Raw genomic sequence first — 22,406 nt, forward strand, 5'->3', positions numbered from 1 at the left:
GGGAGGGGCGCGGGCGCCGCGCGCGGGCCGGCGGTGGCCGCGGGAGGGAGCGCTCCAAGATGGCGGCGGCGGGGCCCGAGTCGGGGGGCAGCAGCGGCAGCAGCGGAGGCCTGGCTGGTACGGGCCGAGGGGAGGGCTCCAGAGCCGGGCCTGAGGGGGGCTCTGGCCGTGTGAGGGGTATGGGCGGGGGTCGGGCCGTGCGGTGCGGGGGGAGCGCGGCCTCGGGGGCTGCGTGGGGCTGGATGTGTGCGGGGAGGGCCGCGGGGCTCGGACCTGCGCGGGGCGAGGGCAGCGCTGTGGGGAGGCCTCAGCAGGGGAGCGATGAGGCCGAGCTCCGGCGAGCGAGTGGGAGTGAGCGCTGGAGGGGTCGGGGCTGAGCCGCGGGCGGGCTCTGGGGTTGAGCTCTCACCGGGGCTGAGGCCGCGGGTGCGCGGCAATAGCCCGCTGGGCACATGCGGAGGTCCGGGGGGCCCCAAACCCCCTACCGAGGGGCAGCCGGTGGGGCAGAGGCCGCTATGGGGAGGGGATGGGCTTGCGTTAGAGGGGGCCCTGCCGTGGGATGTGGAGCTGAGGGGTCAGTGCCAGGGAAACTTGACTCTGTTCCCGTGTCTTTAGTGCCTGAGTCAGGGCGCCCGCTTCGGGGGTGGCAGCGGGGCCTGGATCCGGGCTCAGCTGCGGGGGGACAGAGGGATGGGGGCGGCCCAAAGATCTGCTTCAGCCGGGGCTGTGCTGGGAAGGAGGCGTCTCGCAATGGAGGAACCCTCCCGTCTGCTTGGGCAGAGCCATTGGTGAGGGTGGGAGGCGAGGTTGTGGCGATGCGAACCTCTCCTGGTTAAATCCGGTCTGAGGAGTGGAGCTGGAGCCGGGAAGAGTCAAGGGAAAGGGCTTGAGGTGCTCCAAGGGCGGATGCAAACCACGAGCTCCACCAGGAATACGCAGGGCTGGGACCCTACACCTGGGTCGGAGAATCCCAGGCACAGCTACAGGTTGGGCAGAGAAGAGATCCAGAGCAGCCCTGCAGAGAAGGACTTGGGGGTGTTGGTCAGTGAGAATCTGAACATGAGCCGGCTGCAGTGTGCGCTCACAGCCCAGAAAGCAACCGTATCCTGGGCTGCATCAAGAGGAGCGTGACCAGCAGGTCGAAGGAGGTGATCCTGCCCCTCTGCTCTGCTCTCGTGAGGCCTCACTTGGAGCATTGTGTGCAGTTCTGGTGTCCTCAACATCAAAAGGACATGGAACTGTTGGAACAAGTCCAGAGGAGGCCACGAGGATGATCAGGGGCTGGAGCACCTCCAGTATGGAGCCAGGCTGAGAAAGTTGGGGCTGTTTAGCCTAGAGAAGAGAAGGCTGCGTGGAGACCTCAGAGCAGCTTCCAGTATCTGAAGGGGGCTACAAGGATGCTGGGGATGGACTCTTCATTAGGGACTGTAGTGACAGGACAAGGGGTAACGGGTTCAAACTTAAACAGGGGAAGTTTAGATTGGATCTAAGGAAGAAATTCTTTACTGTGAGGGTGCTGAGGCACTGGAATGGGTTGCCCAGGGAGGTTGTGAATGCTCCATCCGTGGCGGTGTTCAAGGCCAGGTTGGACAGAGCCTTGGGTGCCATGGTTTAGTGTGAGGTGTCCCTGCCCATGGCAGGGGGTTGGAACTGGATGATCTTAAGGTCCTTTCCAACCCAACCCATTCTATGGTTCTATGGTTCTACCTCAAGTCCTGCCATGGCTTTCTGGGGCGCTGTCGCTCTCTGATCCAGGGTGCAGTTTGCCCCAGGAGGCTGTCGCTGGTGCCTCCAGCCTGGATGAAGGGGATGTGGATGCTCTCCCTGCCTCCATGCGTATTTAATGCCTTGGAGAGGCAGCAATGAGGTTTTCCTATTTTGCTGCTTTTGCTTCGAAGCAGCCACTGCCAAAACCTGCGAGTGTGGGATTTCGGTCCTTTGGTGCTTCAGGTGCTGCAGCTGCTTTATCCTGATGGGGCTGAGGGGCTTGGGACCCCATTGCCATTATCACCTTCGGCCCCTCTCCAGGGTCCACAGACAAAAGAATTGCCCTCAGAATGGATCAATCACTTCTGGGTTCAGCAAAATCATCCCAAGAGTGAGGTGAGAGCAAGGCCTGAGCTGCTGAGCCCTTGCTGTTGGTGTGCACCAGCCAGAAAGGCTCGACCATGAGTTTTTAACCATCCCAATGGCTCTCCTCTTCCCAGCCAGCAGCTGTGGGTATCCCAGGTCAGTGCCATCGCCTGGGCCCTGTCTCACAGGTGATGCTCTCCCCAGCGTGGGGCAAAGCTCCTTTGCTTTCAGATGGAGATGAAAGGTTCCTGGGGAAGGACAGAGGTGGAAGCTGGCTCTGGTGAGCAACTGCCAGGGTCCTGTGGCAAAGCAGTGCTAGAAGTGAGTGGGAACCGGCCGGTTCTGGGGAGGCACCGTGACTTGGAGAGCCATTTCCTGAAGTACACCCGAGTTTCCCTTTGGGAAGTAAAAGCTGCTCCTCCCTGCCCCTGCCTCTGCCTTGTGTTGTCCCAAGGGGCTGCTCCAGGGTTTATTCCAACCCCAGCAGGGCTGGGAAGCTGCTTCCCTCTGCTCCCTTTGAGCTTCCTGCTCCAGGACCAGGGCTTTGCCTTCCCCCAGCAGCGGTGTTGTGCTGAGGTTTGCCCTTTCTTGATTACTGTCTAAGAGCAGTGATTAAAGGTGTTCTCTCACCGAATCCCTGTGGATTCTGCCTTGTTTAAGAAGCAGAGCATCCCCAAGGCAGGAAGGTGTCTCACATCTGGCCTAAATCTCACTCCTCTGGGAGGGGAGTGTTTGCCTTCCCCCAGATGAAGGTGTTGCAGCAGGCAGGATGCTCATCCTGGTTTCCCTGTTGCCAGCTTCCTCTGGGATGGGTTTTGAGCTCATCTGGCAGAGGGGCTGTTGCCACGCAGCTTGGGGTTGTGTGCAGGCTGGGAAAGGACTGCTTGGAGCAGTTACTGTTGGGGTCTGTATCCCCAGAGCAGCTCCCGACAGCTCTAAAGCTGCACTTTGCAGTCGTTGGAAAGGTGTTGCTGTCTGGGTCTGCTTAGAGTTTAACTCATCCAAGTGTGCTGGTGCAGTCAGGAGCGACGCAGGGATGTGGAATCCATCGTCTCCAGCCAATGGGAGGATTCATTCTCAAATGGCAGGACCTTGTGCAGCGCACATGTCCCAGAAGATGCTGCCGTGGGGAAGGAGGTTTCAGCCTCCAGCTGGTTACAGGGATGGGAGTTGCCATCAGCTATTCCAGAAAGTGCTCTTGGCCAGAAATGCCTTCAGCAGAACTTAGTCTGCTCCCTCTTCTGCTGGAAAATCTGGGATAACCTGGTTTCCTCCTCCCCCTAAGATGGTTTTGCCATGAACCATATGGAAAAGCAGTAACAGGGATACTTGTGGCCAGCATCCTGCCTGCCTCGGCCGTGCCTCATTCCCAGCCTCTGCCCTGGGGCTGGAGGTGCTTGTGCTGCTCCTGCTCCCTGGTGTCTTTCCTTTCCACTGTGGGTTTGCACTTGTGGGATGCTCTCACTCTCGAGCAGCTCCAAAGCGTTTCTGTGGCTGCTCTGTCTCGAGCTGGTGTTGCTGGGCTCTGGCCACAGGGTCCCTGGAGAGGGATGGCGGGACTGGAGTCAGGAGCAGATGCTGCAGACCCCTTGCTCAGTGGCCTTTTGTGTGCAGGTTCCACCCTTTGGTCCTGCCATCTGCTCCGGTGGCTGCCTCCATCCCTGTTGCTGAAGGCATCCTGTGCCTGAGGCTCATTTAATTCCCTCGGAGGGGGGGGTTACTCAATTTAATGGGGTTTGTTTCCAGTGGAGGCTGTAACTCGGGTGTCGGATGTGCTGTTGTGTCTGTGCACGTCCAGACACGGGGGCTGCTGGTGCCCTTGTGGCTGCTGTTCCTTGGTGAGGGCCCGCTGTGCTGTGAAGGAAAGCGTTCCTTTCCCCAGCCCTGGTGAGCTCTGTTGGGGTGGGATGAAGCTGCTCAAGGACCCTGAAGCCTTCCCTGGAATTGCTGGGATAAGCCCCAGCAGTGGGGCCGCGGTTCCGGGGCGGGCAGTGCTTGTCCGCATGACCTGTGCTCACCGGCCGCAGCGATGGAGGGAAACTCAAACCCCTCTGCAGGTCATTCTCAGCTCTGTAGAAGGCAAAGTTGCTTGGTTTGGTTTTTAACTGGATTTAGGGGTCGTGCCTGGCTCCAAGCCTCCCCTGGGGACATAGGAAATGCTGCAGACCTTCATTGCAGGCCGCCTTTATCGTGTGCCTGTGGGTGCTGCCCTCCTCCCGCAGCCCTTGGCACTTTGCTGGTGACGAGAGATTGAGGAAGGGTTTCCTGTTGCTGCAGAGCAGCCGCAAGTGTCCAGATAACGTTACAGAGATTGGGTCTCCCCTGGCCCTTTGCCCAGCGTGGCACCCGCTGGCTGGCACCAGCACCTCAGCACCAGCCACTGAGCGCCCCATCCTGCGCCTCCATCACCAGGCTCCTGGACCCGAGCGCAGGGGAGAGGGAGGGGATGTGCTGATGAAACTCAGCCGTGTGGACATCAGCTGCAGGCCTCTAATGGCCCCCAACAGGAACCTGCACCAAGAGCTCTTCATCTGGCAGCCGAGCTCACAGGCTGTCTTATGGCAGCTTTGAGGCCGTTGGTTCAATGTCCTTAATGTATTGGAACAGATCTGTTGATGCAGGGAATTTCAGCATCATTCCTCACCACTTGGCCTTCCAGCCAGGATCAAGGGTTTGTCTTGCTCTGGAGGGCTGTGTTCTGGGCTGGCAGGGGCAGGCGCCTGATCTCATGGGCTTTCGTCCATCTCCAGCTGCTGTGATTAAGAGCGTTGGCTTAAACTCAGCTCAGGCCACGCTCCTGCAGTTTTCCATAAGGAAAGCCAATTCAATATTTAGGCTTTCATCTCCCAGAGCCCTGGGAGAGGATTTTGCTGTGCACGATGAAGGTGCCCTGCTCAGAAGTGTTTTGCTTGCAAAGTCTGGGCCTTTGTTCCCTTAACTTGTGGAAACAGGATTTGTGTTTCTTTACCTTTCTTGGGGAAAACCTCTCCTGTTGCCCCGAGCAGCTGAACTCTCCGTTCACCACGACACCTCTATAACCTTCTTGTTTCTCCTTGTGTAGATTTCAGCTTTCTGTGCTGCTCAGTGAAGTCGTTTCCAAGAGGTAGATGTATTGCATCCGTGTGCTTCCGAAAAGCCTGCGTTCCTCCTTGCCAGTAACCAGCACCAAAACGCGGTTTTACTGCCTTAGCTTCTGAGGATTGACAAAACTTGGTGTGTTTTGAGGTTGTTTCCCACTAAATAAGCTGCTGCCCTGCTCAACTAAAGCTGCTGTTCCATTGACGTGTGTTGTGTAAGCGCTCTCCTGACCTCTAAACAGCTCTGCACAGCCCCGTGTGCCCCAGCAGGATTGTTCCAGAAGGGCTTTTCTGCTTTGCTTTCTGCCTGGTTTGCACTTTGAAGGGAGGAAATCTCGCTGCTGTTCCCATTTGGAGCCATGGCGTTGGATTAGGGAAGGCAGCCCATCCCCACTGACACTTGCGAGGGGGAATTTGGGTGGCCAGGAGGTGGATGGGTCCATGGAGGCTCCAACCAGGTAGAGTTTGGTGGGTCTAAGGCATGGGCTCACACTGACTTCTGCGTGCGTAGGAGGGCTCGCACTGATGGGGCCACCACCTGTGGGCAGAGTCCAGGCGAGGGAGCAGAATCATCCCGGTTTTGGGCATGAAGAGGGAAAACCTCCCTCTGGGCGGCAGGTGCGGGAGGCAGGGCAGAGCGTGCTGGTGCTGGGGTGATGTGTCCTGGGGCTCAGCTTGCCCTGCTCCGGCTGCGGAGTTGAGCTTCGTGCTGTGGGTGGGGGAGTGAACGTTTTCCCTTTGTGTTTTGGTCAAAACCATGAGGAGCAGCTGAAATCTGAGCTCCTCTGCTTGCAAACAGTGAAACAGAGTGTTGGTCGATGAGAATCTGAACATGAGGCGGCTGCAGTGTGCACTCGCAGCCCAGAAAGCAACCGTATCCTGGGCTGCATCAAGAGGAGCGTGACCAGCAGGTCGAAGGAGGTGATCCTGCCCCTCTGCTCTGCTCTCTTGAGACCCCACTTGCAGCACTGTGTGCAGTTCTGGTGTCCTCAACATAAAAAGGACATGGAACTGTTGGAACAAGTCCAGAGGAGGCCACGAGGATGCTCAGGGGCTGGAGCACCTCCTGTATGGAGCCAGGCTGAGAAAGTTGGGGCTGTTGAGCCTGGAGAAGAGAAGCTGCGTGGAGACCTCAGAGCAGCTTCCAGTGTCTGAAGGGGGCTACAGGGATGCTGGGGATGGACTCTTCATCAGGGACTGTAGTGACAGGACAAGGGGTAACGGGTTCAAACTGAAACAGGGGAAGTTTAGATTGGATCTAAGGCAGAAATTCTTTACTGTGAGGGTGGTGAGGCACTGGAATGGGTTGCCCAGGGAGGTTGTGAATGCTCCATCCCTGGCAGTGTTCAAGGCCAGGTTGGATGAGGCCTTGGGTGCCATGGTTTAGAGTGAGGTGTCCCTGCCCATGGCAGGGGGTTGGAACTGGGTGATCTTAAGGTCCTTTCCAACCCAACCCATTCTATGATTCTATGAAGTGGGTATTGGGCTGCCTGTGCCGAATCAGCATCCTCCTTTGCTATGGGATGAGTGCGGAGCTCACCCAAACGCCTTGTTACACGCTCCTGCCAGGAAAGCCTCGTCTAAACCCTCTGACCAGGTGCCATTGCCACTTCTTCTTCGCTTGTTTTCCAGGCTCTTACGTCATGCTTGGTAAGCCCATACTGGCTGCTGCTGGCTGAAACTAATCCTGAGAGTCAAGGGCAGCAGAAAGCAGGAGCTATTTATTGAGGTTGATTCAGCCTCCAGTAAACAGCTCTGAGGAACGCTCCAAAAGTGCCCGTAGGAATTGCTCCCAGAATCAGGAAACCAAGAAGGCAGCAAGCTTCTGGGATGGCATGAGTTCAGTGTTGGACAGGGCTGCTGGGTTTCCATTGGCCACAATGAGCTGTTTAGGGGTGTCGGGCCATTTTGTCAGTTGTCAATCAGGATGGGGATTGTGGCCAATGAATTCTTCCATTTGAAAGAGGCATTTAAATAGATCCCAGAATAGCTCTGAAATGATTTCATGCTGTTACGTCTGCGCCATCGGCTTTAACACCTTCACTTCTCCAAGCAGCGCATGCATGGGGCCGCGCCACACAAAACTGCCTTTACAGAGCGAGCAAAAGAGGTGGAGGTAACTGGAATGATTCCTTATGGCAAGCTCTGAGGTTGGCTCTCTCTGACCTCAGCTGGTGGCGATGGAGCGCACTCGCTTTTGCAGGACAGGAGGATGCTCTCCGGAGCCCTGCAGTGGGAGCCGGGCAGACCCCTTCAGCCACATGCCCCCCCCCGCCGTGCACTGGGGCATGAAGAAGCGTGGTCAAACAGGAATTGCCCATTTCCCAATCGGCAGCAAAGTGCTTTGGAAAGCAGCGGGAGGGAGGGGAGCTTCCTGCTGCGGAAACCGGGTGGGCTGGGACCGCACCGCTGCGCTGACCACGGGCGGGCTCCGGGCGCAGGCTGCGCTTTCCCTCCTTGACTCACCCTTCCTCATCGCCAGCCTTACCCGAGGGTGCTCATTGTCACTGCCCGACCCCCTGCGTGAAGGGATGGACCAGGACACTGCGGTTCTGGGGTGGTGAGGAAGGGGAAGGTGGAGCTGATGGCTGTGGTTTCTGCTGAGGTGCTTACATCTTCATTAGGCCATGCTTTGGGTTGCTCTTCCCACCAAGCTGCTTGGATGTTCTTGCTTTTAATGCGCGTGGCATGCGGTGAAGGCAACAGAGAAGGTTTGCTGCTGGCTCCTCTGGCAAGGGAGCTTTGGTTGAATCCTAGTGGGGTATGGTTTTGCACGGATGATTAAATATCAGCATAGTAAATCTCCAAGGCTACAAGGCTGGTAGTGCTGCTTCAGGACTGCTTAAGTCACAGGGCTTTATGGAGGTTTCTGTTTTCATAATGACACATAATTGCTTAAAACAAAGGCATAATTGCTACTGAGCACCTCTGTTGTGATGCTGGAGACGCTTCCTCCATCCCTGACCCCAGATGGATCAAAAGCCGTGTGTCACAGTGATGGAGTCCAGTTTTAGTGGTTTCATTGTAACACGTTCAGTCACAGAAGCCTCCTTTTAGCTGGAGATGCCCCCAAACCCAGGCCAGTGTCAAGGGGTGGGAGAGATGCAGGGGGCAGCCCTGAGCATGCTGAGGAGGAGGAGAGCTGCCTGTGAGCAGCTTCCAAGGCAAAGATCAGTTTGTCTGGATGAACTTGCCTGTCTGTAACGGGAGCTGGGGGTGGAAGGTGGCCGGAGCAGCCGCTCAGCGCCGGCTTGGTCCAGCACAAGGTGTTTGTCACAGGTTTCCTTCTGGTTGGCTCGTGTCACCTGTGTTGAAATGAGAGCTTTGATCACTGGGTACGGGCAGGCAGCTGGGGCTGGGGCTGCTCTCAGCTTCCGCCGCTCCTTTGGCTGAAACACCCTTTTGGGCGATGGTTGTTGATGAAATCACAGCGTGAGGCTTCCATTGCCAGGCAGCAAAAGGGGCTCCTCTACTGAGGGAGCAATGGGTGGGCCCAGAACCGCTCCAGGATTCTGTGTTGTAATGCTCCAGCTGGTAAAACAATCAGCGCCTGTGGGGGGAAGCAGCCCTTGGCCTGCTCTGTGTGATGAGCGCTTGTGTTGGCTGCAGGCGGGGTTATGGCTGTGGTTGGGCTCCCCTGTAATAAGCAGGATCGGTTGCTGTGTCTGAAACAGGACTGAAAGTCAACTGAACAACCTGAGCTGCTTCTGTGGGCTGGAGGCAGAAAGGACGGGGCAGGGTCATAGAATCATAGAACCATAGAATGGGTTGGGTTGGAAAGGACCTTAAGATCATCCAGTTCCAACCTCCTGCCATGGGCAGGGACACCTCGCACTAAACCATGGCACCCAAGGCTCTGTCCAACCTGGCCTTGAACACCGCCAGGGATGGAGCATTCACAACCTCCCTGGGCAACCCATTCCAGTGCCTCAGCACCCTCTCAGTAAAGAATTTCTGCCTTAGATCCAATCTAAACTTCCCCTGTTTCAGTTTGAACCCATTACCCCTTGTCTGTCACTACAAGGTCCCTGCGTGGCAGCTCTCGGCCTCCCTGGGCTCAGTCTGTGCGGTGGATTTGTGGTGCAGACACATTGCAGAGGGCAGGGTCTGTACCGAAAACCCCAGGGAGGAATCGAGGCCTAAGAGAGAGAACCTGATCCGTCACCTCCCAGTGCTGGGTAATGGCTGGCTGTAACCCTGCAAACCACCCAAGCCCACTGAAGGCAGGGAAGTGGCTGATGCCCCCTCTGAAGGCACCACCACACAAGTGAGTTTGGCTGCAGGCAGTCAGCAGAGCAGCGTTTCCTTGGGGCTCTGCTGTAAGAGGAGAAGCTGGGAAGAAATGGGCCGTGATTCAGTGCTGTTTTGTGAGTCAGTGCTTTTTGGATGCAAAGCAGGCATTGTGAGAGGCCTCTTTGTGCTGCATAATCGTGATGAACCCCTTCTAATTGTGGCTTCCTTCTTTTTGCAGGATCATCTACTTTCAAGAAGTCCCTCACCCCTGAGGTAAGGCTCTGACCAAGACACTTTGCTCCCTAACTGAGACAATGTGTAATCCTGGATCTGCCTGCTATTCCTCCAATCCCATTGGAGTCAGGAGCAAGCCAGGCTCCAAGCTGTGAGTGCTGCGGGTGCTCAATGGAGAAATCGGAGCATTTCTCCTTCCCAAGGGAATCTCTGCTTAAAAACCCATCTTCTCCTGGGACCGAACAGTTCTTGTGCCACCAAAACACCATGGAGGTCTGCTGTGAGCAGGACCTTTTATCTGAGAAACAGACCCTTCCATGGTCTGGCATGAAAGTGTTTCTCTCTGATGAGATGGCCAGCCTGAAGCACATAGGATTCACTCAGGCCTTTGAAGGCGATTCAGTGCTGTTGTGGTCCTGGGGGGTCAGCTTCTGCCATGTCCTTGGGTTTGAGCAGGGGGCACTTCACAGGCTCCATCTGGGTTTGACATCCTTGGTTCTTGTCTTTCCCCCCATTCCTAGATGCCAGGTGCTTCTGGGCAGCCAGGCTCACAGACCATAAAGAAAGGGCACAGAGGAGTGGACTCCACGGGCGAGACTACCTATAAAAAGGTAAGTTACCTCTTGCACTCATTTACCTGCTGTTCTCAGCAGAGCATCTCATGAGGTTCATGTTGGATGGTGGCTAAGGTCTGGGACAAATTCTGCTGAAGACAATCGCAGAGGAAAGCAGCCCGAAGAGTGGAGCTGTGCTGCTCAGCTTCCCTTCTGCAGCCTCCTAAGAGGGGGTTGCTTTTAAACCCTGCCCATCAGCTTCTGAGGCCTCTTCTGGCTTTCCCGTGCTTTCTGTGCTCTGTGGGCACTTTCTATAGATCTTGTGGTATTGCTGGAATTTGCTTTACAAAGGGGAGATTGAGTGTTTCTAAAGAGCCTCTTCATGTGTGTGGATGGGGGATGCTGCTTCCTGTCTGGGGGACTTGTGAGGCTGGCTTGGAGGTGTGGATGAAATGGGTAATGGCTCTAGAGGGGCGTTTCACTGCGTTGTGGAAGCAAAGCTTCTGGTCCGAAATCTCGAATCCAGATGTGTCTCCATTTGTGCCTTGGGAGTCAGAGTGGAAGGAATTCAAAGTGTTTCTTATCCTGCCCTTTCTCCATCCCTGCCTTTTCCAGGGCTGGTAAGTTGTTTGTTAAAACACTTTGCCCTGTGAAGGTGATGGTGAATGCACAGGAGCTGCTCAGCTGATGGCTAATAGAAAAGGAAGAGGAGAATACTTGTTCCTTGGCAACCTGACCCTGTGGCTCTGTGTTCACAAACAAGGCAGCATTGCTGTGCCACGTTCTCTTTCTCAACAGCGAGGCTGTCGTGGGAGTTTTAAGCAGGGCAAGGTGAGCTGAGACCTGTTCTCAAGCAACTTGAGCCTTTAGAAGGTAGGGAATGAAAGCAGAATCAAGTTCTTCCTCCTGCCCCATCTGATACTGAAGTAAATACCGGGTACAGCTGAAGCAGAAGAGGACTTTAACAACAAGGTGGAGTTACTGCCAGCTTTTGTTGCTTTCTCTGCAGGGAGCTGGGAGCAGGTCTCTTGCTGCTGTGATAACAAAGCCAGTGAAGTGGGACAGATGTTCCCATTTGGTTTACAAGGTTTCACGGAGGATGTGTCTGGGGAAGACACTTGGGATGTTTGTCCCTGGGTACTGTTGCCAGATACTTTGATCTACAGTGATGCCTTGCATCTGGTAGGGGGCTGGCCTTTGTTTAGCGTAAGGAAACAAACACTAATGAGTTGGCTCCTGAGCCCTGGATCTCATTCTGGGTCTCGTTGCTTTATGTACGAGCCAAGTGAAACGTCCATGAGCTGCAGTGCACAAATCCAGGCTGCACCTGCTCTGCAGAGCTCATGTCTCCATGCTTCAGGAACTGCCAGGCCATATAACACCAGGGCGTTGAGCACATCTCTGGGCTGCTCTGTTGCTGCTCAGACAGCCTGGAGCAGGAACTGGGCTGGAGCGCACCTCAGTGCTCTAAGATGAGGTGCTGTGCTTCACAGGCAGAAGAGGGCTCGATGTGAGTGGCTGTTGCAGGAGCACAGCCCCACATTGTTCTTGGCCAGTTTGGGTTCATGGCTTTGCTCCATGTTTAAGAATGACAATGAACTCCTCAGGGTTAAAGAGCCACGATCCAGCAAGGGAGGCAGAGGCAAGGATGTGGCAGCACCAAAGAGAAGCATGCGTTGTGTGCTGCCCATGCCTGCCCTATCCTGTTGAGGACCTGAGTCTGTGCCCAAGCTGGGGGGAAGAACAAGCTTCCAAGTGTATAGTTCCAAGACCAAGGTGGCAAAAAGTGTGCTTATTCACAGGGGCAGAAGATAACCTGTCCCTGGAGAGCTTCCCCCTCTGACTGCAGGACACGTAGGTGGGGGCTCTGAAATTCAGTCCTTTTTGGAGTGTTGAGATTTCAGTTCAAGTCCTTTATGGCTCGACCACCCAGAGCACAGGGGTCAAGCAGGATGCTGGCAGGGATGTAGGGGTGTCATGCCAAAGTGATGTTAGTCAATGAGAGAGAAATGACAGAAGCTGGAAGCAGTAGGTGTAAAATACCCCAACTATAGCACTGGTTTAGAATGGGGGCTCTCTTTTAACTCCACTCCTTCCCATTTCCAGTCTGCTGCTCCACATTGTCGAACTCCTTTTCTCTGCCCCTCCAGACAACATCATCTGCCTTGAAGGGTGCCATTCAGCTGGGCATTACACATACAGTTGGAAGCTTGAGCACCAAACCCGAAAGAGATGTTCTCATGCAAGATTTCTACGTAGTAGAAAGTATTTTCTTCCCCAGGTTGGTGGTTGCTGTCTTCTCTTTTCAGTGCTCTGGTAGTGAATAGCAGCATTAGTTCCTAACCCTGCTTACACACGAGGAAGCCCCACCAAACCAGGACAGTTGAGTGCAGGAGTGAGCACAGGACTCCTGCCTGGTTTTGTCTGAAGAGCCCTGGTTCTTCCCTCTATGTGTCCATTACTGCTGCTGTGAACCAAGGCAGGCTTGCTGCTGGGTTTGCCTGCGTGTGTCCCATTCTTGTGGGTGCTTTCCAGCCCTTGAGCATGTTAGAAGCAGCTCCCTGGAGGTGTTTGCCTTGAGGGCACTTCCTTAAGCAGTGTTCCAAATGGCAATACTTGTGTGTGCTTCTCCCCTGCCCAGTGAAGGGAGCAACCTGACCCCAGCTCACCATTACAATGACTTCCGCTTCAAAACCTACGCTCCAGTGGCCTTCCGCTATTTCCGGGAGCTGTTTGGGATCCGGCCGGACGACTACCTGGTAAGTTGGTGCTCGGCCCAGGCTCCTGGCTGGGGCGTGCTCTGTGTGATGGGTGTCCTCTTCCCCCTGCCTGAGCGGGGAAGTGCTGTGAGGCCCCGTGGCAGGCTCTGTGAGCACAGCAGTGGAGGCCGTTTGTGACCCTGGCATTTGCCCCTGGTGATGTTCGAAAGGAAGAGCCTTCAGGCTCACGTTTCCTGTGTGTCTCTCCCCTTGCCCTCCTCAGTACTCGCTCTGCAGTGAGCCACTCATTGAACTTTCAAACTCCGGGGCCAGTGGATCCCTCTTCTACGTGTCCAGCGACGATGAGTTCATCATCAAAACCGTTCAGCACAAAGAGGCCGAGTTCTTGCAGAAGCTGCTACCTGGCTACTATATGGTGAGTCACTCGGGTGAGGCTGCGCCTGCAGGCTAGGGAAGGGTCCCTCGGGTGCACCAGTGTGACACATCCACCTGTGTGCCGCCTGCTAGGTGGTTTGTGTGTGCCCCAGCTGAGTGGCAGCTGCTCTCTCAGCTGTCTGAGGCTAAGCACAAGATCTTCCTTTGCTCAAGCCTCCCCAGCGTAGCTTCTATGAGTAAGCAGCAAACTCCTTCCTGCGATTTGTCTGTGACCCATTCAGCTTTGCAGAAAGGTTGTTAACAAGGGGAGGCATCACCCATCTGTGCCCTGTGTTCACCTGCCCGTGGTGGCAATGGCTTTGAACCACTGCCAGCTCCGTTTCCATCTAGAAGCACAGGAATTCTGAATAACCAGAATGGCTTTGAAGGTGTTTCTGTCTTGGGTCTTTCAGAATTTGAACCAGAACCCAAGGACGCTGCTGCCAAAGTTTTATGGCCTCTACTGTGTCCAGGCTGGGGGCAAGAACATTCGCATTGTTGTGATGAACAACCTGCTGCCACGCTCTGTCAAAATGCACCTGAAGTACGACCTCAAGGGCTCCACCTACAAGCGCCGAGCATCCCAGAAGGAGAGGGAAAAGGTCTTCCCCACGTACAAGGACTTGGATTTTATGCAGGACATCCCTGATGGCCTCTTCTTAGACTCTGACATGTATAATGCCCTGTGCAAAACGTTGCAGAGAGACTGCTTGGTAAGTGAAGGGTGAGGAGTAGTGGGAAGAGTTCTTTCCTGTGAAAGGAGGGGGCAGGTCCACCCTTGGAGCCTCTGCCTGTTCACTTGGAGAACCCGTGTTGTGTAGTGGCCAAGAAGCAGAACCTGGGCTCTGGTTTTGTTCAATGCTTCCAACCTGAATTAGACCCAGCGCTGCCTCTAGAGGTGGAGGAAGCAGCCTCTGCTGAGGTTGAGCTCTGGAGCAGGGCAGGCTCTGGGCTGCAGGATGCTTGACAGAGCCCGGTCTCAAGTTGGGCAGCTGCGCAGAAGCTGCTGTTCTCCCCTGGTTTGAGTCCCTCTCTGCACGGGACCACGACCCATGGCTTTCCCCTAACTCCTTTTGGCGACTGTGGGTGCATTGACGTAGATGGATTAGATGTAGATGAATTAGACTGGAGATGGACTGGATTAAAAGGCATCACCTAAGGGCTCTAAACAAAACTGCTGACTATGCTTCTGGAACTGCCCTGACAGTGTCACTGCTTATGATGCTGACTGAGCTTGTGCTGACTTCTATCCAGGTGCTGCAGAGCTTTAAAATCATGGATTACAGTTTGCTTGTTGCAATCCATAACATTGACCTGGCTCAGAGGGAGCATGCCATGGCAGACGGGACGCTGCAGGCTGACATGCGGCGACCCGCTGCCCAGAAGGCCCTTTACTCCACAGCCATGGAATCCATCCAGGGAGAGGCCCGACGAGGTGGCACCATAGAAACAGATGACCAGTAAGTCTGTGCAGGGCTTGCTCTTCCCAGTGAAACCCAAGCTTGGCTAATGGAGATCTAATTTAGGTGCAGACTGGGCCGTACGGGATTGCTGTCACACTGGGCAGAGGTCTTGGTAGCAGATTTGTCTTTGATTTCCCTTCCTTAATGTGTAAAAGGTTTTGTTTGTGCCTTCCAGGTTGTATTAAAGAGTTGGGGTTAATCTTCACTAACAATTGTCATAGAGGGAAAAGGGGGACAGTTCTCAGGAGATGGAGCAACTTAACTAGGGAAGAATTTTGCTCTGACTTGTCTTCCCCAATCCATTAACTGAACTGGAGGTGCCTCCTCATGCTGGCACTTGTTAAATAGCTCACACAGTGTTCAGCCCATGCTAAGGTGCATGAGAGAGGCAGTGGGGGTTGAAAACTCCCTGCTTCATGTGTGTGCCCTGTCCTCTCCTAGGATGGGAGGAATTCCAGCCCGCAACGCCAAGGGGGAGAGGCTGCTCCTGTACATCGGCATCATTGATGTGCTGCAGTCCTACAGGTAAGAAACCCTTGAGAGCAGCTGTATCACCTGGTGAAGACCACAGCGTGGGTTGCCCCTGCTTGCTTGTCACAATTGGCTTCCAAGAAGTGGTTAAGACACAGACTTTGTTACTACTTTCTATTTTCCTGACATTGGGAGTTTCGGGATCAGTTTCTGGGTCTCGTTCTACCGGATTTACTTCAAGTTCCTCGAACAGATTTACTCTGCGGAAGCTGGTTTTGTGTGCTTGGTGGTTGGACACAGGTGCTGTGCAGGAAGTGGCAAGTTACAAAACAAGTGGTGGCTTAAAATGGCCATAACCACTTCTGCCTATAAAATGAAAGCTAGCTGCAAGGTTTACCTTTTCCTCTGTTTATATCAAAATGCAGTGTGCAGGGATTACAGGTATAAAGTCTCTGTTAAATGGCACCGCAAGTTAATTGTCCTTGATAATTATGCCTGTGAAACTCTCCCTCTGGGAGACTGAACTGTGCAGTCAGCCCTGGTGTGTGTGGAACAGCATTGGAGACATGGGGCAATGAAGAGGATCCCAAGCCAAAGCAGTCAAGGTTTGCAGTGTGTTGCCACTGTGATCAGGAGTCAAGTACTGAGTCAGTACTGAGCGAGCACAAAACGACACAGACAGTGGGGACTCAGTGTAAAAACCCTTTCCTTTGTCAGATTTGTCAAGAAGCTGGAGCACTCCTGGAAGGCCCTCGTGCACGATGGGGTAAGTGCAAACCAGCCCTTTGAACTTGCTTAGCAATCATGCCAGTGTCTTTGTTAAACTGTGCCCGCTGTCCTTGCTTCTTCTGGGCGTAAGATCCTGAGTTCCCAAGGGGGGTGGATGTGTTTGCCCTCTTTCTCTATAGGGTTATGTTCTAGGTACTGGCACAAGCGTTGCTTTTGTTGACAGTGGTCATCTACTTACTCATTAACAAGTATTAATTGCTTTGGATTCAGTGCCCACTGCTTGTAGCTACTGCGCTTCTCACAGCTGCCAGTGAGAGCGACTGAGAGCCCCTGACTGCTCCTAGTCCAACACAGCGTGTTTCAGGGCTGACAGCCTGAGGTGCTCATGTTAACCTTGGTCACTCATTAAATCAGGTTGTTTGTCTCTTGGGCTTCCAGGACACTGTATCTGTGCACAGACCCAGCTTCTACGCCGAAAGGTTCCAACGGTTCATGTGCAACACAGCGTTCAAGAAAATACCCTGTAAGTACCTGGGCACAGCTGAACTCTGGGCCATTGCCATGGTTTCTGGCTTCTCCCTGCTCCGCAGCTGTAGTTTGGGAAGGTGGATGACAGCTTTAGGATTCTCTTGTGCTATGTCACGTCTTCCTGGCTCCCAGATTGTTCTTGCCTCAGAGATGGGACCAGATAGGAGCTGTTTCATCCATCCACATGTTCTTTTGGGGCACAGCTCTGGTGCCAGGCTCTCACTGGAAAGTCTTTTCCTCCTTCCTGAAGCTGTTTGAAAAGCACTCTCTTGGCTTTTGTCTTCAAGTAAAGCCTTCCCCTTCTAAGAAGAGCCGGTCTGGTGCAGCGGTTCCGCGGCGGAGCTGTCAAGGAGCAGTGCCTCCCCTGTCACACGTGTCCTGCGAGGCAAAAGCACAAGTGACGACAGAGGCGGATGTGGAGCAAGGTTGGTGCCTGGGTTAAAAACCTAGAGAGCTCTTTTCCACCTTGGATTTGTCTGCTGGAAGCTGTGCGAAATGCTTCCATGTTGGGTTGTGCTCTTGCTGGGGAGGGGATCGTGGGTGCAGGAAACCAAATGGCCTTAGGCAGCCTGACACCATAAGAAAGGCTCTGGAGGAGCAGCAAGCCCTGGAAAGGCTCTGCTGTTTCCAGGTGTTTTCAGGTGTTCTGTTGCAGCAAGCTCAGGGTAGGATGATAAACCTTAATCAGGATGAGACCACATTGTGGAGCAGGGAATTGTTAGCTCGTGTGTCCTCATGGAGTCTTTCAGCCTTGTCCAAGCATCCACTTGGCCCTTGCTTCCGCTGGGAACGGGGCTGAGGTGGGGTGGCAGTCCTGTGTGCCTTGTCTCTTCCCAACAGTTTGTGTCATGGGGTTTGTCCCGGGGGAGAAACAGGGTTAAGCAGTTGTGTGGAGGCTTGGACTTGGAACAAGAGAACTGCCTGCAGGGCTGGTTCTGCAGTGCCTGGGTGCCTCAGATGTACTGGGTGGGATGCAACACAGACCCCAACCCCTGGGCAGGGTGGGAGCTTTGTGCCATACAATCCTGCTTGTACTGGTGATAGAAGAGTCTGTGTTCAACTCAGGTTCCCACCTTGGTCGCCCAGATCTCCTGCCCAGGACCCTGCCAGTGGATGAAGCCAATAGCGACTCCATCGCAACGACCCTGTCCACTTCCTCCCTGGGCAGCGGAGGCCTCAACTCGCCCGCAAACAGGTCAGGCTCTTGTGGTTCGGGCCCCTGCAAGGCAGATCCAAGCCATGGGAGGACTTTGTGCTGCTCTGTGGATGTTCCTGGGGAGTTGGCATGCTCGCAGAAATACCCATGGGAGAGCTGTTTGTGTTGTGGAGCGAGTTCAGTGCTGTCGGTTCAAGCACGTGCAAGGGGGAAGCATTGTGTGTCTGTTACAGGTGACGTGATCTTGCATTGCTTGAGCTGTGTGAGGGTCCCAGTGGCTTTTAGTTCCTTGTGTGTTCTGTATTTAATGGCTTTGTTCCGGAGTCGAGGTAATTGTGCTAATTCAAGTGAGTTGGTGAAAGTGTCACTGCTGAGATGGCCATGAAGAGCATTGACGTGGTGATGGGTGATGCTGAATTTACCTTCCTGCTGCTCTCTGCAGAGGGTTGGGCTTTCCTGCAACTTCTGGATTGGGTTGGCACTGAGCTCCTACAACCCCTCGGGAAAGGAGGCTGCAGGATGTGTGCAGCGTGGTTCAGTGTGTCTCAGAAGCTGAAATGCATGGAGAGCCCTGAGGGAGCTGGGGCTCTTGTTGAATGTTCGCTCTCTTGCTGGAGTGGTAAGGACGAGGAGGAGCTGTGGTCAGAGGATGGTCCCTTTCATACAAGTGAACTTCTCTTCCTGAAAGCAATCAGAAAGAGTCTTCCCCAGTCCTGAGCTAGTGCCTGCACCCATGGCACAGCTGGAAGTGCCTGCTCTCCCCTGAGCTGCAGGAGAGTAAGATGCGATTGTAATCAACACCTCTTACTCCCTCTGTAAAACATGGAAACCTCTTGGTAGGGATCCGAAACCAGAGCTGCTCCTTTCCAGTAAGTCAGCATGCCTGAGGTGCTCCTTTGAACTTAACTGCGGGTCTCTCTCCTTCAATCCCTGCGTAGGTCAGTGGGCGTGCAAGTGCATAAAGCTGACAGCTCAGCAAAGGATTTGACTAGGACAGCTCCTGGCATCTTCCTGTCTAGGTGAGGGGAGGACCCAGACTTTGCCTGCAACCTTCTCCTGTCCAGAGGCTGTCCTCAGTGAGGCTTTACACTGGCTTTGGCCTCGTGCTTGCTGCTGGCCAGTGGTTACAGAGGCCCTGTGCAGTCGGTGCTGTAATGCAGCATGTCCCTGTGCCAGGGCTCAGCCCTCCTTAGCGCATCTCTCTGTGTGATGAAGCCTCTCAGGATGGTGTCCTCCCTACCCTGCCCGGTGCTGAGCACCCTTCTTGGGCAGAGCACGGCTTCTGGTGGGTGAGATGAAACCCACTGCACTTTTGTGACCTTGGTTGGTCGGTAAAGCTCTGCCAGCCCTGAGGAAGGGTGAAAGCAGCTTGTGGATGGTTGATTTATGACAGTGTGCCTGCACTGGGATGTCACAGGTTGGTCCTGGGTTTTTTGCTTGGGTTTTTTCTCTCCAGAATTGGCTGCTCTGGTGGGGTCTTCACCGCCCTTTGAGGAGGTGACCTCTTAAATCTCTGTAGCCCTGTACAAAGGGGAGTGATCTCCCCAGAATCTCCAGTTTCTGCCCCTCTGAGGGTGCCCACAGGGGGAAGGCAGGATGTGGCTTGCTGCAGTGCATCAGGTGCTCAGTGTACCCATGTTGTGTGTCCTTTTATCAGGCTGCAGCTTGAATTCAGAGCCTAAGAGGTTTGCCAGGGGCACTTTTAAACACAGGTTCCTCTGTCTGGAAAGGCTGAGACTCGCTGAGCTCCGGTGCTTTGTCCTTCCTTTGTCGCTGGCCTGTTTTCACCCAGGACCATTTCTGTGCTGATGAGGTGCTCGAAGACTTCTATAAAGTGGTGCTGGTGCTTTGCTGGACAAAAGATCCTTGTTCCTAACAGCTGAAGTCATGTCAGGCCAGGAGGGCTGATCTAGGTGGTGATTTGGGTGCCTGCCTTAGCAGGGATCGTATTGCCTTGGGTTAAACCTGCCTTACAAGCGCCTTTGTGTTGTGCTGGGACAGCTCCTTGGCTGGGTACAGGAGAGCAGCCCAGGGAACGTGACTGAGAGCTCACTTTGACCAAGTGCTTTACAGGTCTCTCCCTTCTCTTTCCCCAGTGGCTCCCCAGGGCCTTCCATACCTGAGCACTCTGCAGAGCTGAGAGAGCAGCTCGAGGACCTGCAGGAGACTGAGATAAGCTTTGTGAGTACTTCCCTGCTCAGGAGGAAGAGAGCAGCCTGGGAGGTGGATGGAGAATTGGGGGAGGTTCCGTGGGCCCTGGTTGTGCTGGGAAGGTGGGCACAGAGCAGGATGTGCCAGTTGACCGCAGCAGGAGCTCTTCATCCCTCTCTGAACTGTGAACGGTGCCAGGCACAAGTTAGTGTTAATCTGCTGCCCCAACTGCCTTAAATAAGCAAGAGGCAAAGCAGAGACATTGCTCTTCCGTGAGGGCTCAAAGTGGGTCTGATGACAGATAAAAGGGGTGAAGCTGCTTCTTGTGCTGTCCCTGCAGCAGGTGATAAATACTCACAGTTCTACTAATACTCCTGTTTTCTAATGTAGGATAGGGGCTGGTTTAAACCTGAGCTCAGCATCCCCTTGCACTCTGCCTCTGCTGGCATGGAGAAGGTTGAGGGGAAGACGAAGCAGGAGACCTCAGAGGAAGGCTGAGGCCTCCCTGGCATCTCCCCCTCTTTTCTCTTCACAGTGAAGCAACACGGGATTGCTGCAATGGAAGCAGATGGTTCTGTTCTCTGTGTGGTCCGTGGAGTCTGACAAAGGATTCAGCCCCTGTTGCTGATTTATGTTTTCCTTTCTTTCCTAAGTAATCCTATCTGGACAGAACCCCAAAGGCTGGCAGGTTGGGCCACACTTAGCGGGATAGCATTAACAAAGAACCGAGCCAGCGCAGCTGAGCCTCGGACACCTGAAGGTCTCCTTAGAGCAGAGCCCACCGCTGCATCCCTGATGTCCTCCTTTGGAGCCTGGTGAGAGCAAGGGCAGCTGCCAGGAGGAGGAGGAAGCGCTCAGCATGGGCTGAAGCTCTGCAGAAGGGACCTGGCATTCAGGAGGTGGCCGCTTCCGATGCGGCCCCACAGATCCAGCGAGGACAGGAGACTTTTTGGAGTGCCTGGGGTGGGAAGCGGGCATTGGAGCCTCGTTGGGGCAGTTTGCCCTGGAGCAGCACGGTTTGATTTTGTACTTGAGACACGTTTTTAATTTAAATGTTGCTCTGAATTGTCACTTCCCTCCTTCCTGCTCCCGCAATGTGGTCTTTCTATTTTTATGGGGTTTTTTTTTACTAAATAGGGGTTTCTTCAGTGCTCCACCAGAAAGCACCCGGTGTGAAAGAGGCAGAAAGGGGCAGCAGCAGCTTCACTGCCTGCAGACGAGCTCCTCTCTCCCGGCTGCTGTCCCCTTCTCTGCAGCTTTGCATGGCCCCGGGACAGCGCCGCGCTGCTCGGAGGCCTTTGAATGTACGAAGCTTTTTGGAGCTCGGGGAGGTTTGGGTTCCTTTGTGCCCTGGTTTTTAAACGAAGCCTCTTTGTCCCTTCCCTGCCCACAGCGAGGGGAGAGCTCGGCGAGGGGCACACTTTTATAGGAGTATTTCTTAAGCAACCGGACCAAACCCAACCTGCTCTGTTCCCTTCCCCTGCCCTCGGCCCCACGTGCGGATCCCAGCCTGGTTTTTATGGCTTGGCTCCCTTTTGGTACCTTGCCTGTGTTGTAGCTGGGGTGCTCCTGGCAGCCTGGGGCAGAGATTCCCGCTCCAGTGGGGCAGCTTTGTGCTGCCACCCAAGTGGGGAGCGTTCGGAGTCTGGTTTCTTTTTAACTCAAGTGAAAAGCTGGAAGGGGGGGATTGCTCCGGGATGCCCGGCCCACAGTGGCCACAGCCTTCCAGCGGTCCCGGAGCAGATGTGGGGCTGAGCTTTAGTGCCACAGAATGCTTCTCTAAGAGAGATGAAGTGATGCTTCCCCCTGTTCCTGGTGGCTCAGGATCCGCAGGGGTGTTCTCTACATTAAAGAAGTCGTTTCAACCTTACCCTTGTGGTAGCACAAGGGGTTTCTCTACGAACTCGCAGCGATGGCTATGGAAACAGGGCATGTAGTGCTGTACAAAGGGAGGGTTTAGGTGATGGTTCAGAGCCAAGTCTCTTCCCCCCTTCCACCGGAGCCTCTCAACGTGGATGGGACACAAGCTGGAATTTCTTTAAGGAAGCATTTTCATTCTTTGTTGGTTTCCTGGCCTGTCCCTGGGTGTCCGGATGCCCAGGGCTGGAATTGCCGGTCCCTGCGTGCCCAGATCCGCAGGGTGCTGAGGACGGGTGCTGGTTCTAAACCAGGTCGCAAGGGCTCTTTGAACCTTTCGATGCCAATTGAACGTCAGGACGAGAGCCGGGAGCGGGAGGGAGCTCAGCTCGGGGCTGCCTGTGCTGGGATCTTCCCTTCTCCCTCTGTGGGAGCTCCAGTCCCCTTTATAGCCGAGGTAACTGTCTATGTCTATATTAGACGCTTGTTTCTTATCTTCCCTTCTAACCCCTTTCTGTTTGTTTTTAACCAGGCGGGAAGAACCCCAAATCTCAGCTGTTTTTCATGATGGAATATTTATGAAGTTGTATTTAAGTGTTTGTTTTCCTTTCCGTGGGGGAGATAGTTATTCCTATAGCGGGGGGGGGGGGGGGGGGTGTGTGTTTCTATATTGACCTCTGCTTTGTAATGGATTTCCAGAACTGCTTTTTCTTCTTTGTGCGTGTTTCCAAGGGCTGGGGCTTGGG

The 22,406-nt window shown here is 54.4% G+C and overlaps 1 protein-coding gene across 4 annotated transcripts; it reads left to right on the plus strand.

Moving 5' to 3' along the window:
- Nucleotides 1-15: 15 nt before the first annotated feature.
- PIP5K1A (phosphatidylinositol-4-phosphate 5-kinase type 1 alpha) lies at nt 16-22,291 on the plus strand. 4 transcript variants are annotated; one of them, XM_080635148.1, is made up of 15 exons: nt 16-117; nt 9,622-9,656; nt 10,139-10,228; nt 12,322-12,452; nt 12,813-12,930; nt 13,154-13,306; nt 13,695-14,018; nt 14,560-14,765; nt 15,210-15,293; nt 15,957-16,005; nt 16,407-16,491; nt 16,784-16,921; nt 17,562-17,691; nt 19,749-19,833; nt 20,339-22,291. In XM_080635148.1, the coding sequence occupies exons 1-15, from the start codon at nt 60-62 to the stop codon at nt 20,339-20,341; spliced, it is 1,689 nt and encodes a 562-aa protein (XP_080491274.1). In that variant the 5' UTR covers nt 16-59; the 3' UTR covers nt 20,342-22,291. The 4 variants fall into 4 exon arrangements, with proteins under 4 accessions (XP_080491274.1, XP_080491275.1, XP_080491272.1 ...); XM_080635149.1 differs by having other exon boundaries at nt 20,457-22,291; XM_080635146.1 differs by having other exon boundaries at nt 19,749-22,291.
- Nucleotides 22,292-22,406: the final 115 nt, after the last annotated feature.

The sequence above is a fragment of the Psittacula echo genome, assembly GCF_963264785.1.
Source record: "Psittacula echo genome assembly, chromosome: 26".
Taxonomy (NCBI): domain Eukaryota; kingdom Metazoa; phylum Chordata; class Aves; order Psittaciformes; family Psittacidae; genus Psittacula; species Psittacula echo.

Excerpts from the sequence above, each read along its gene's own strand:
- PIP5K1A (XM_080635146.1), top strand. The coding sequence starts at position 60 with ATGGCGGCGGCGGGGCCCGAGTCGGGGGGCAGCAGCGGCAGCAGCGGA. Across the intron at positions 16,006-16,406 it reads AGGCCCTCGTGCACGATGGG|GACACTGTATCTGTGCACAG; the intron begins GTAAGTGCAAAC and ends TTGGGCTTCCAG. Across the intron at positions 16,922-17,561 it reads AGAGGCGGATGTGGAGCAAG|GTTCCCACCTTGGTCGCCCA; the intron begins GTTGGTGCCTGG and ends TGTTCAACTCAG.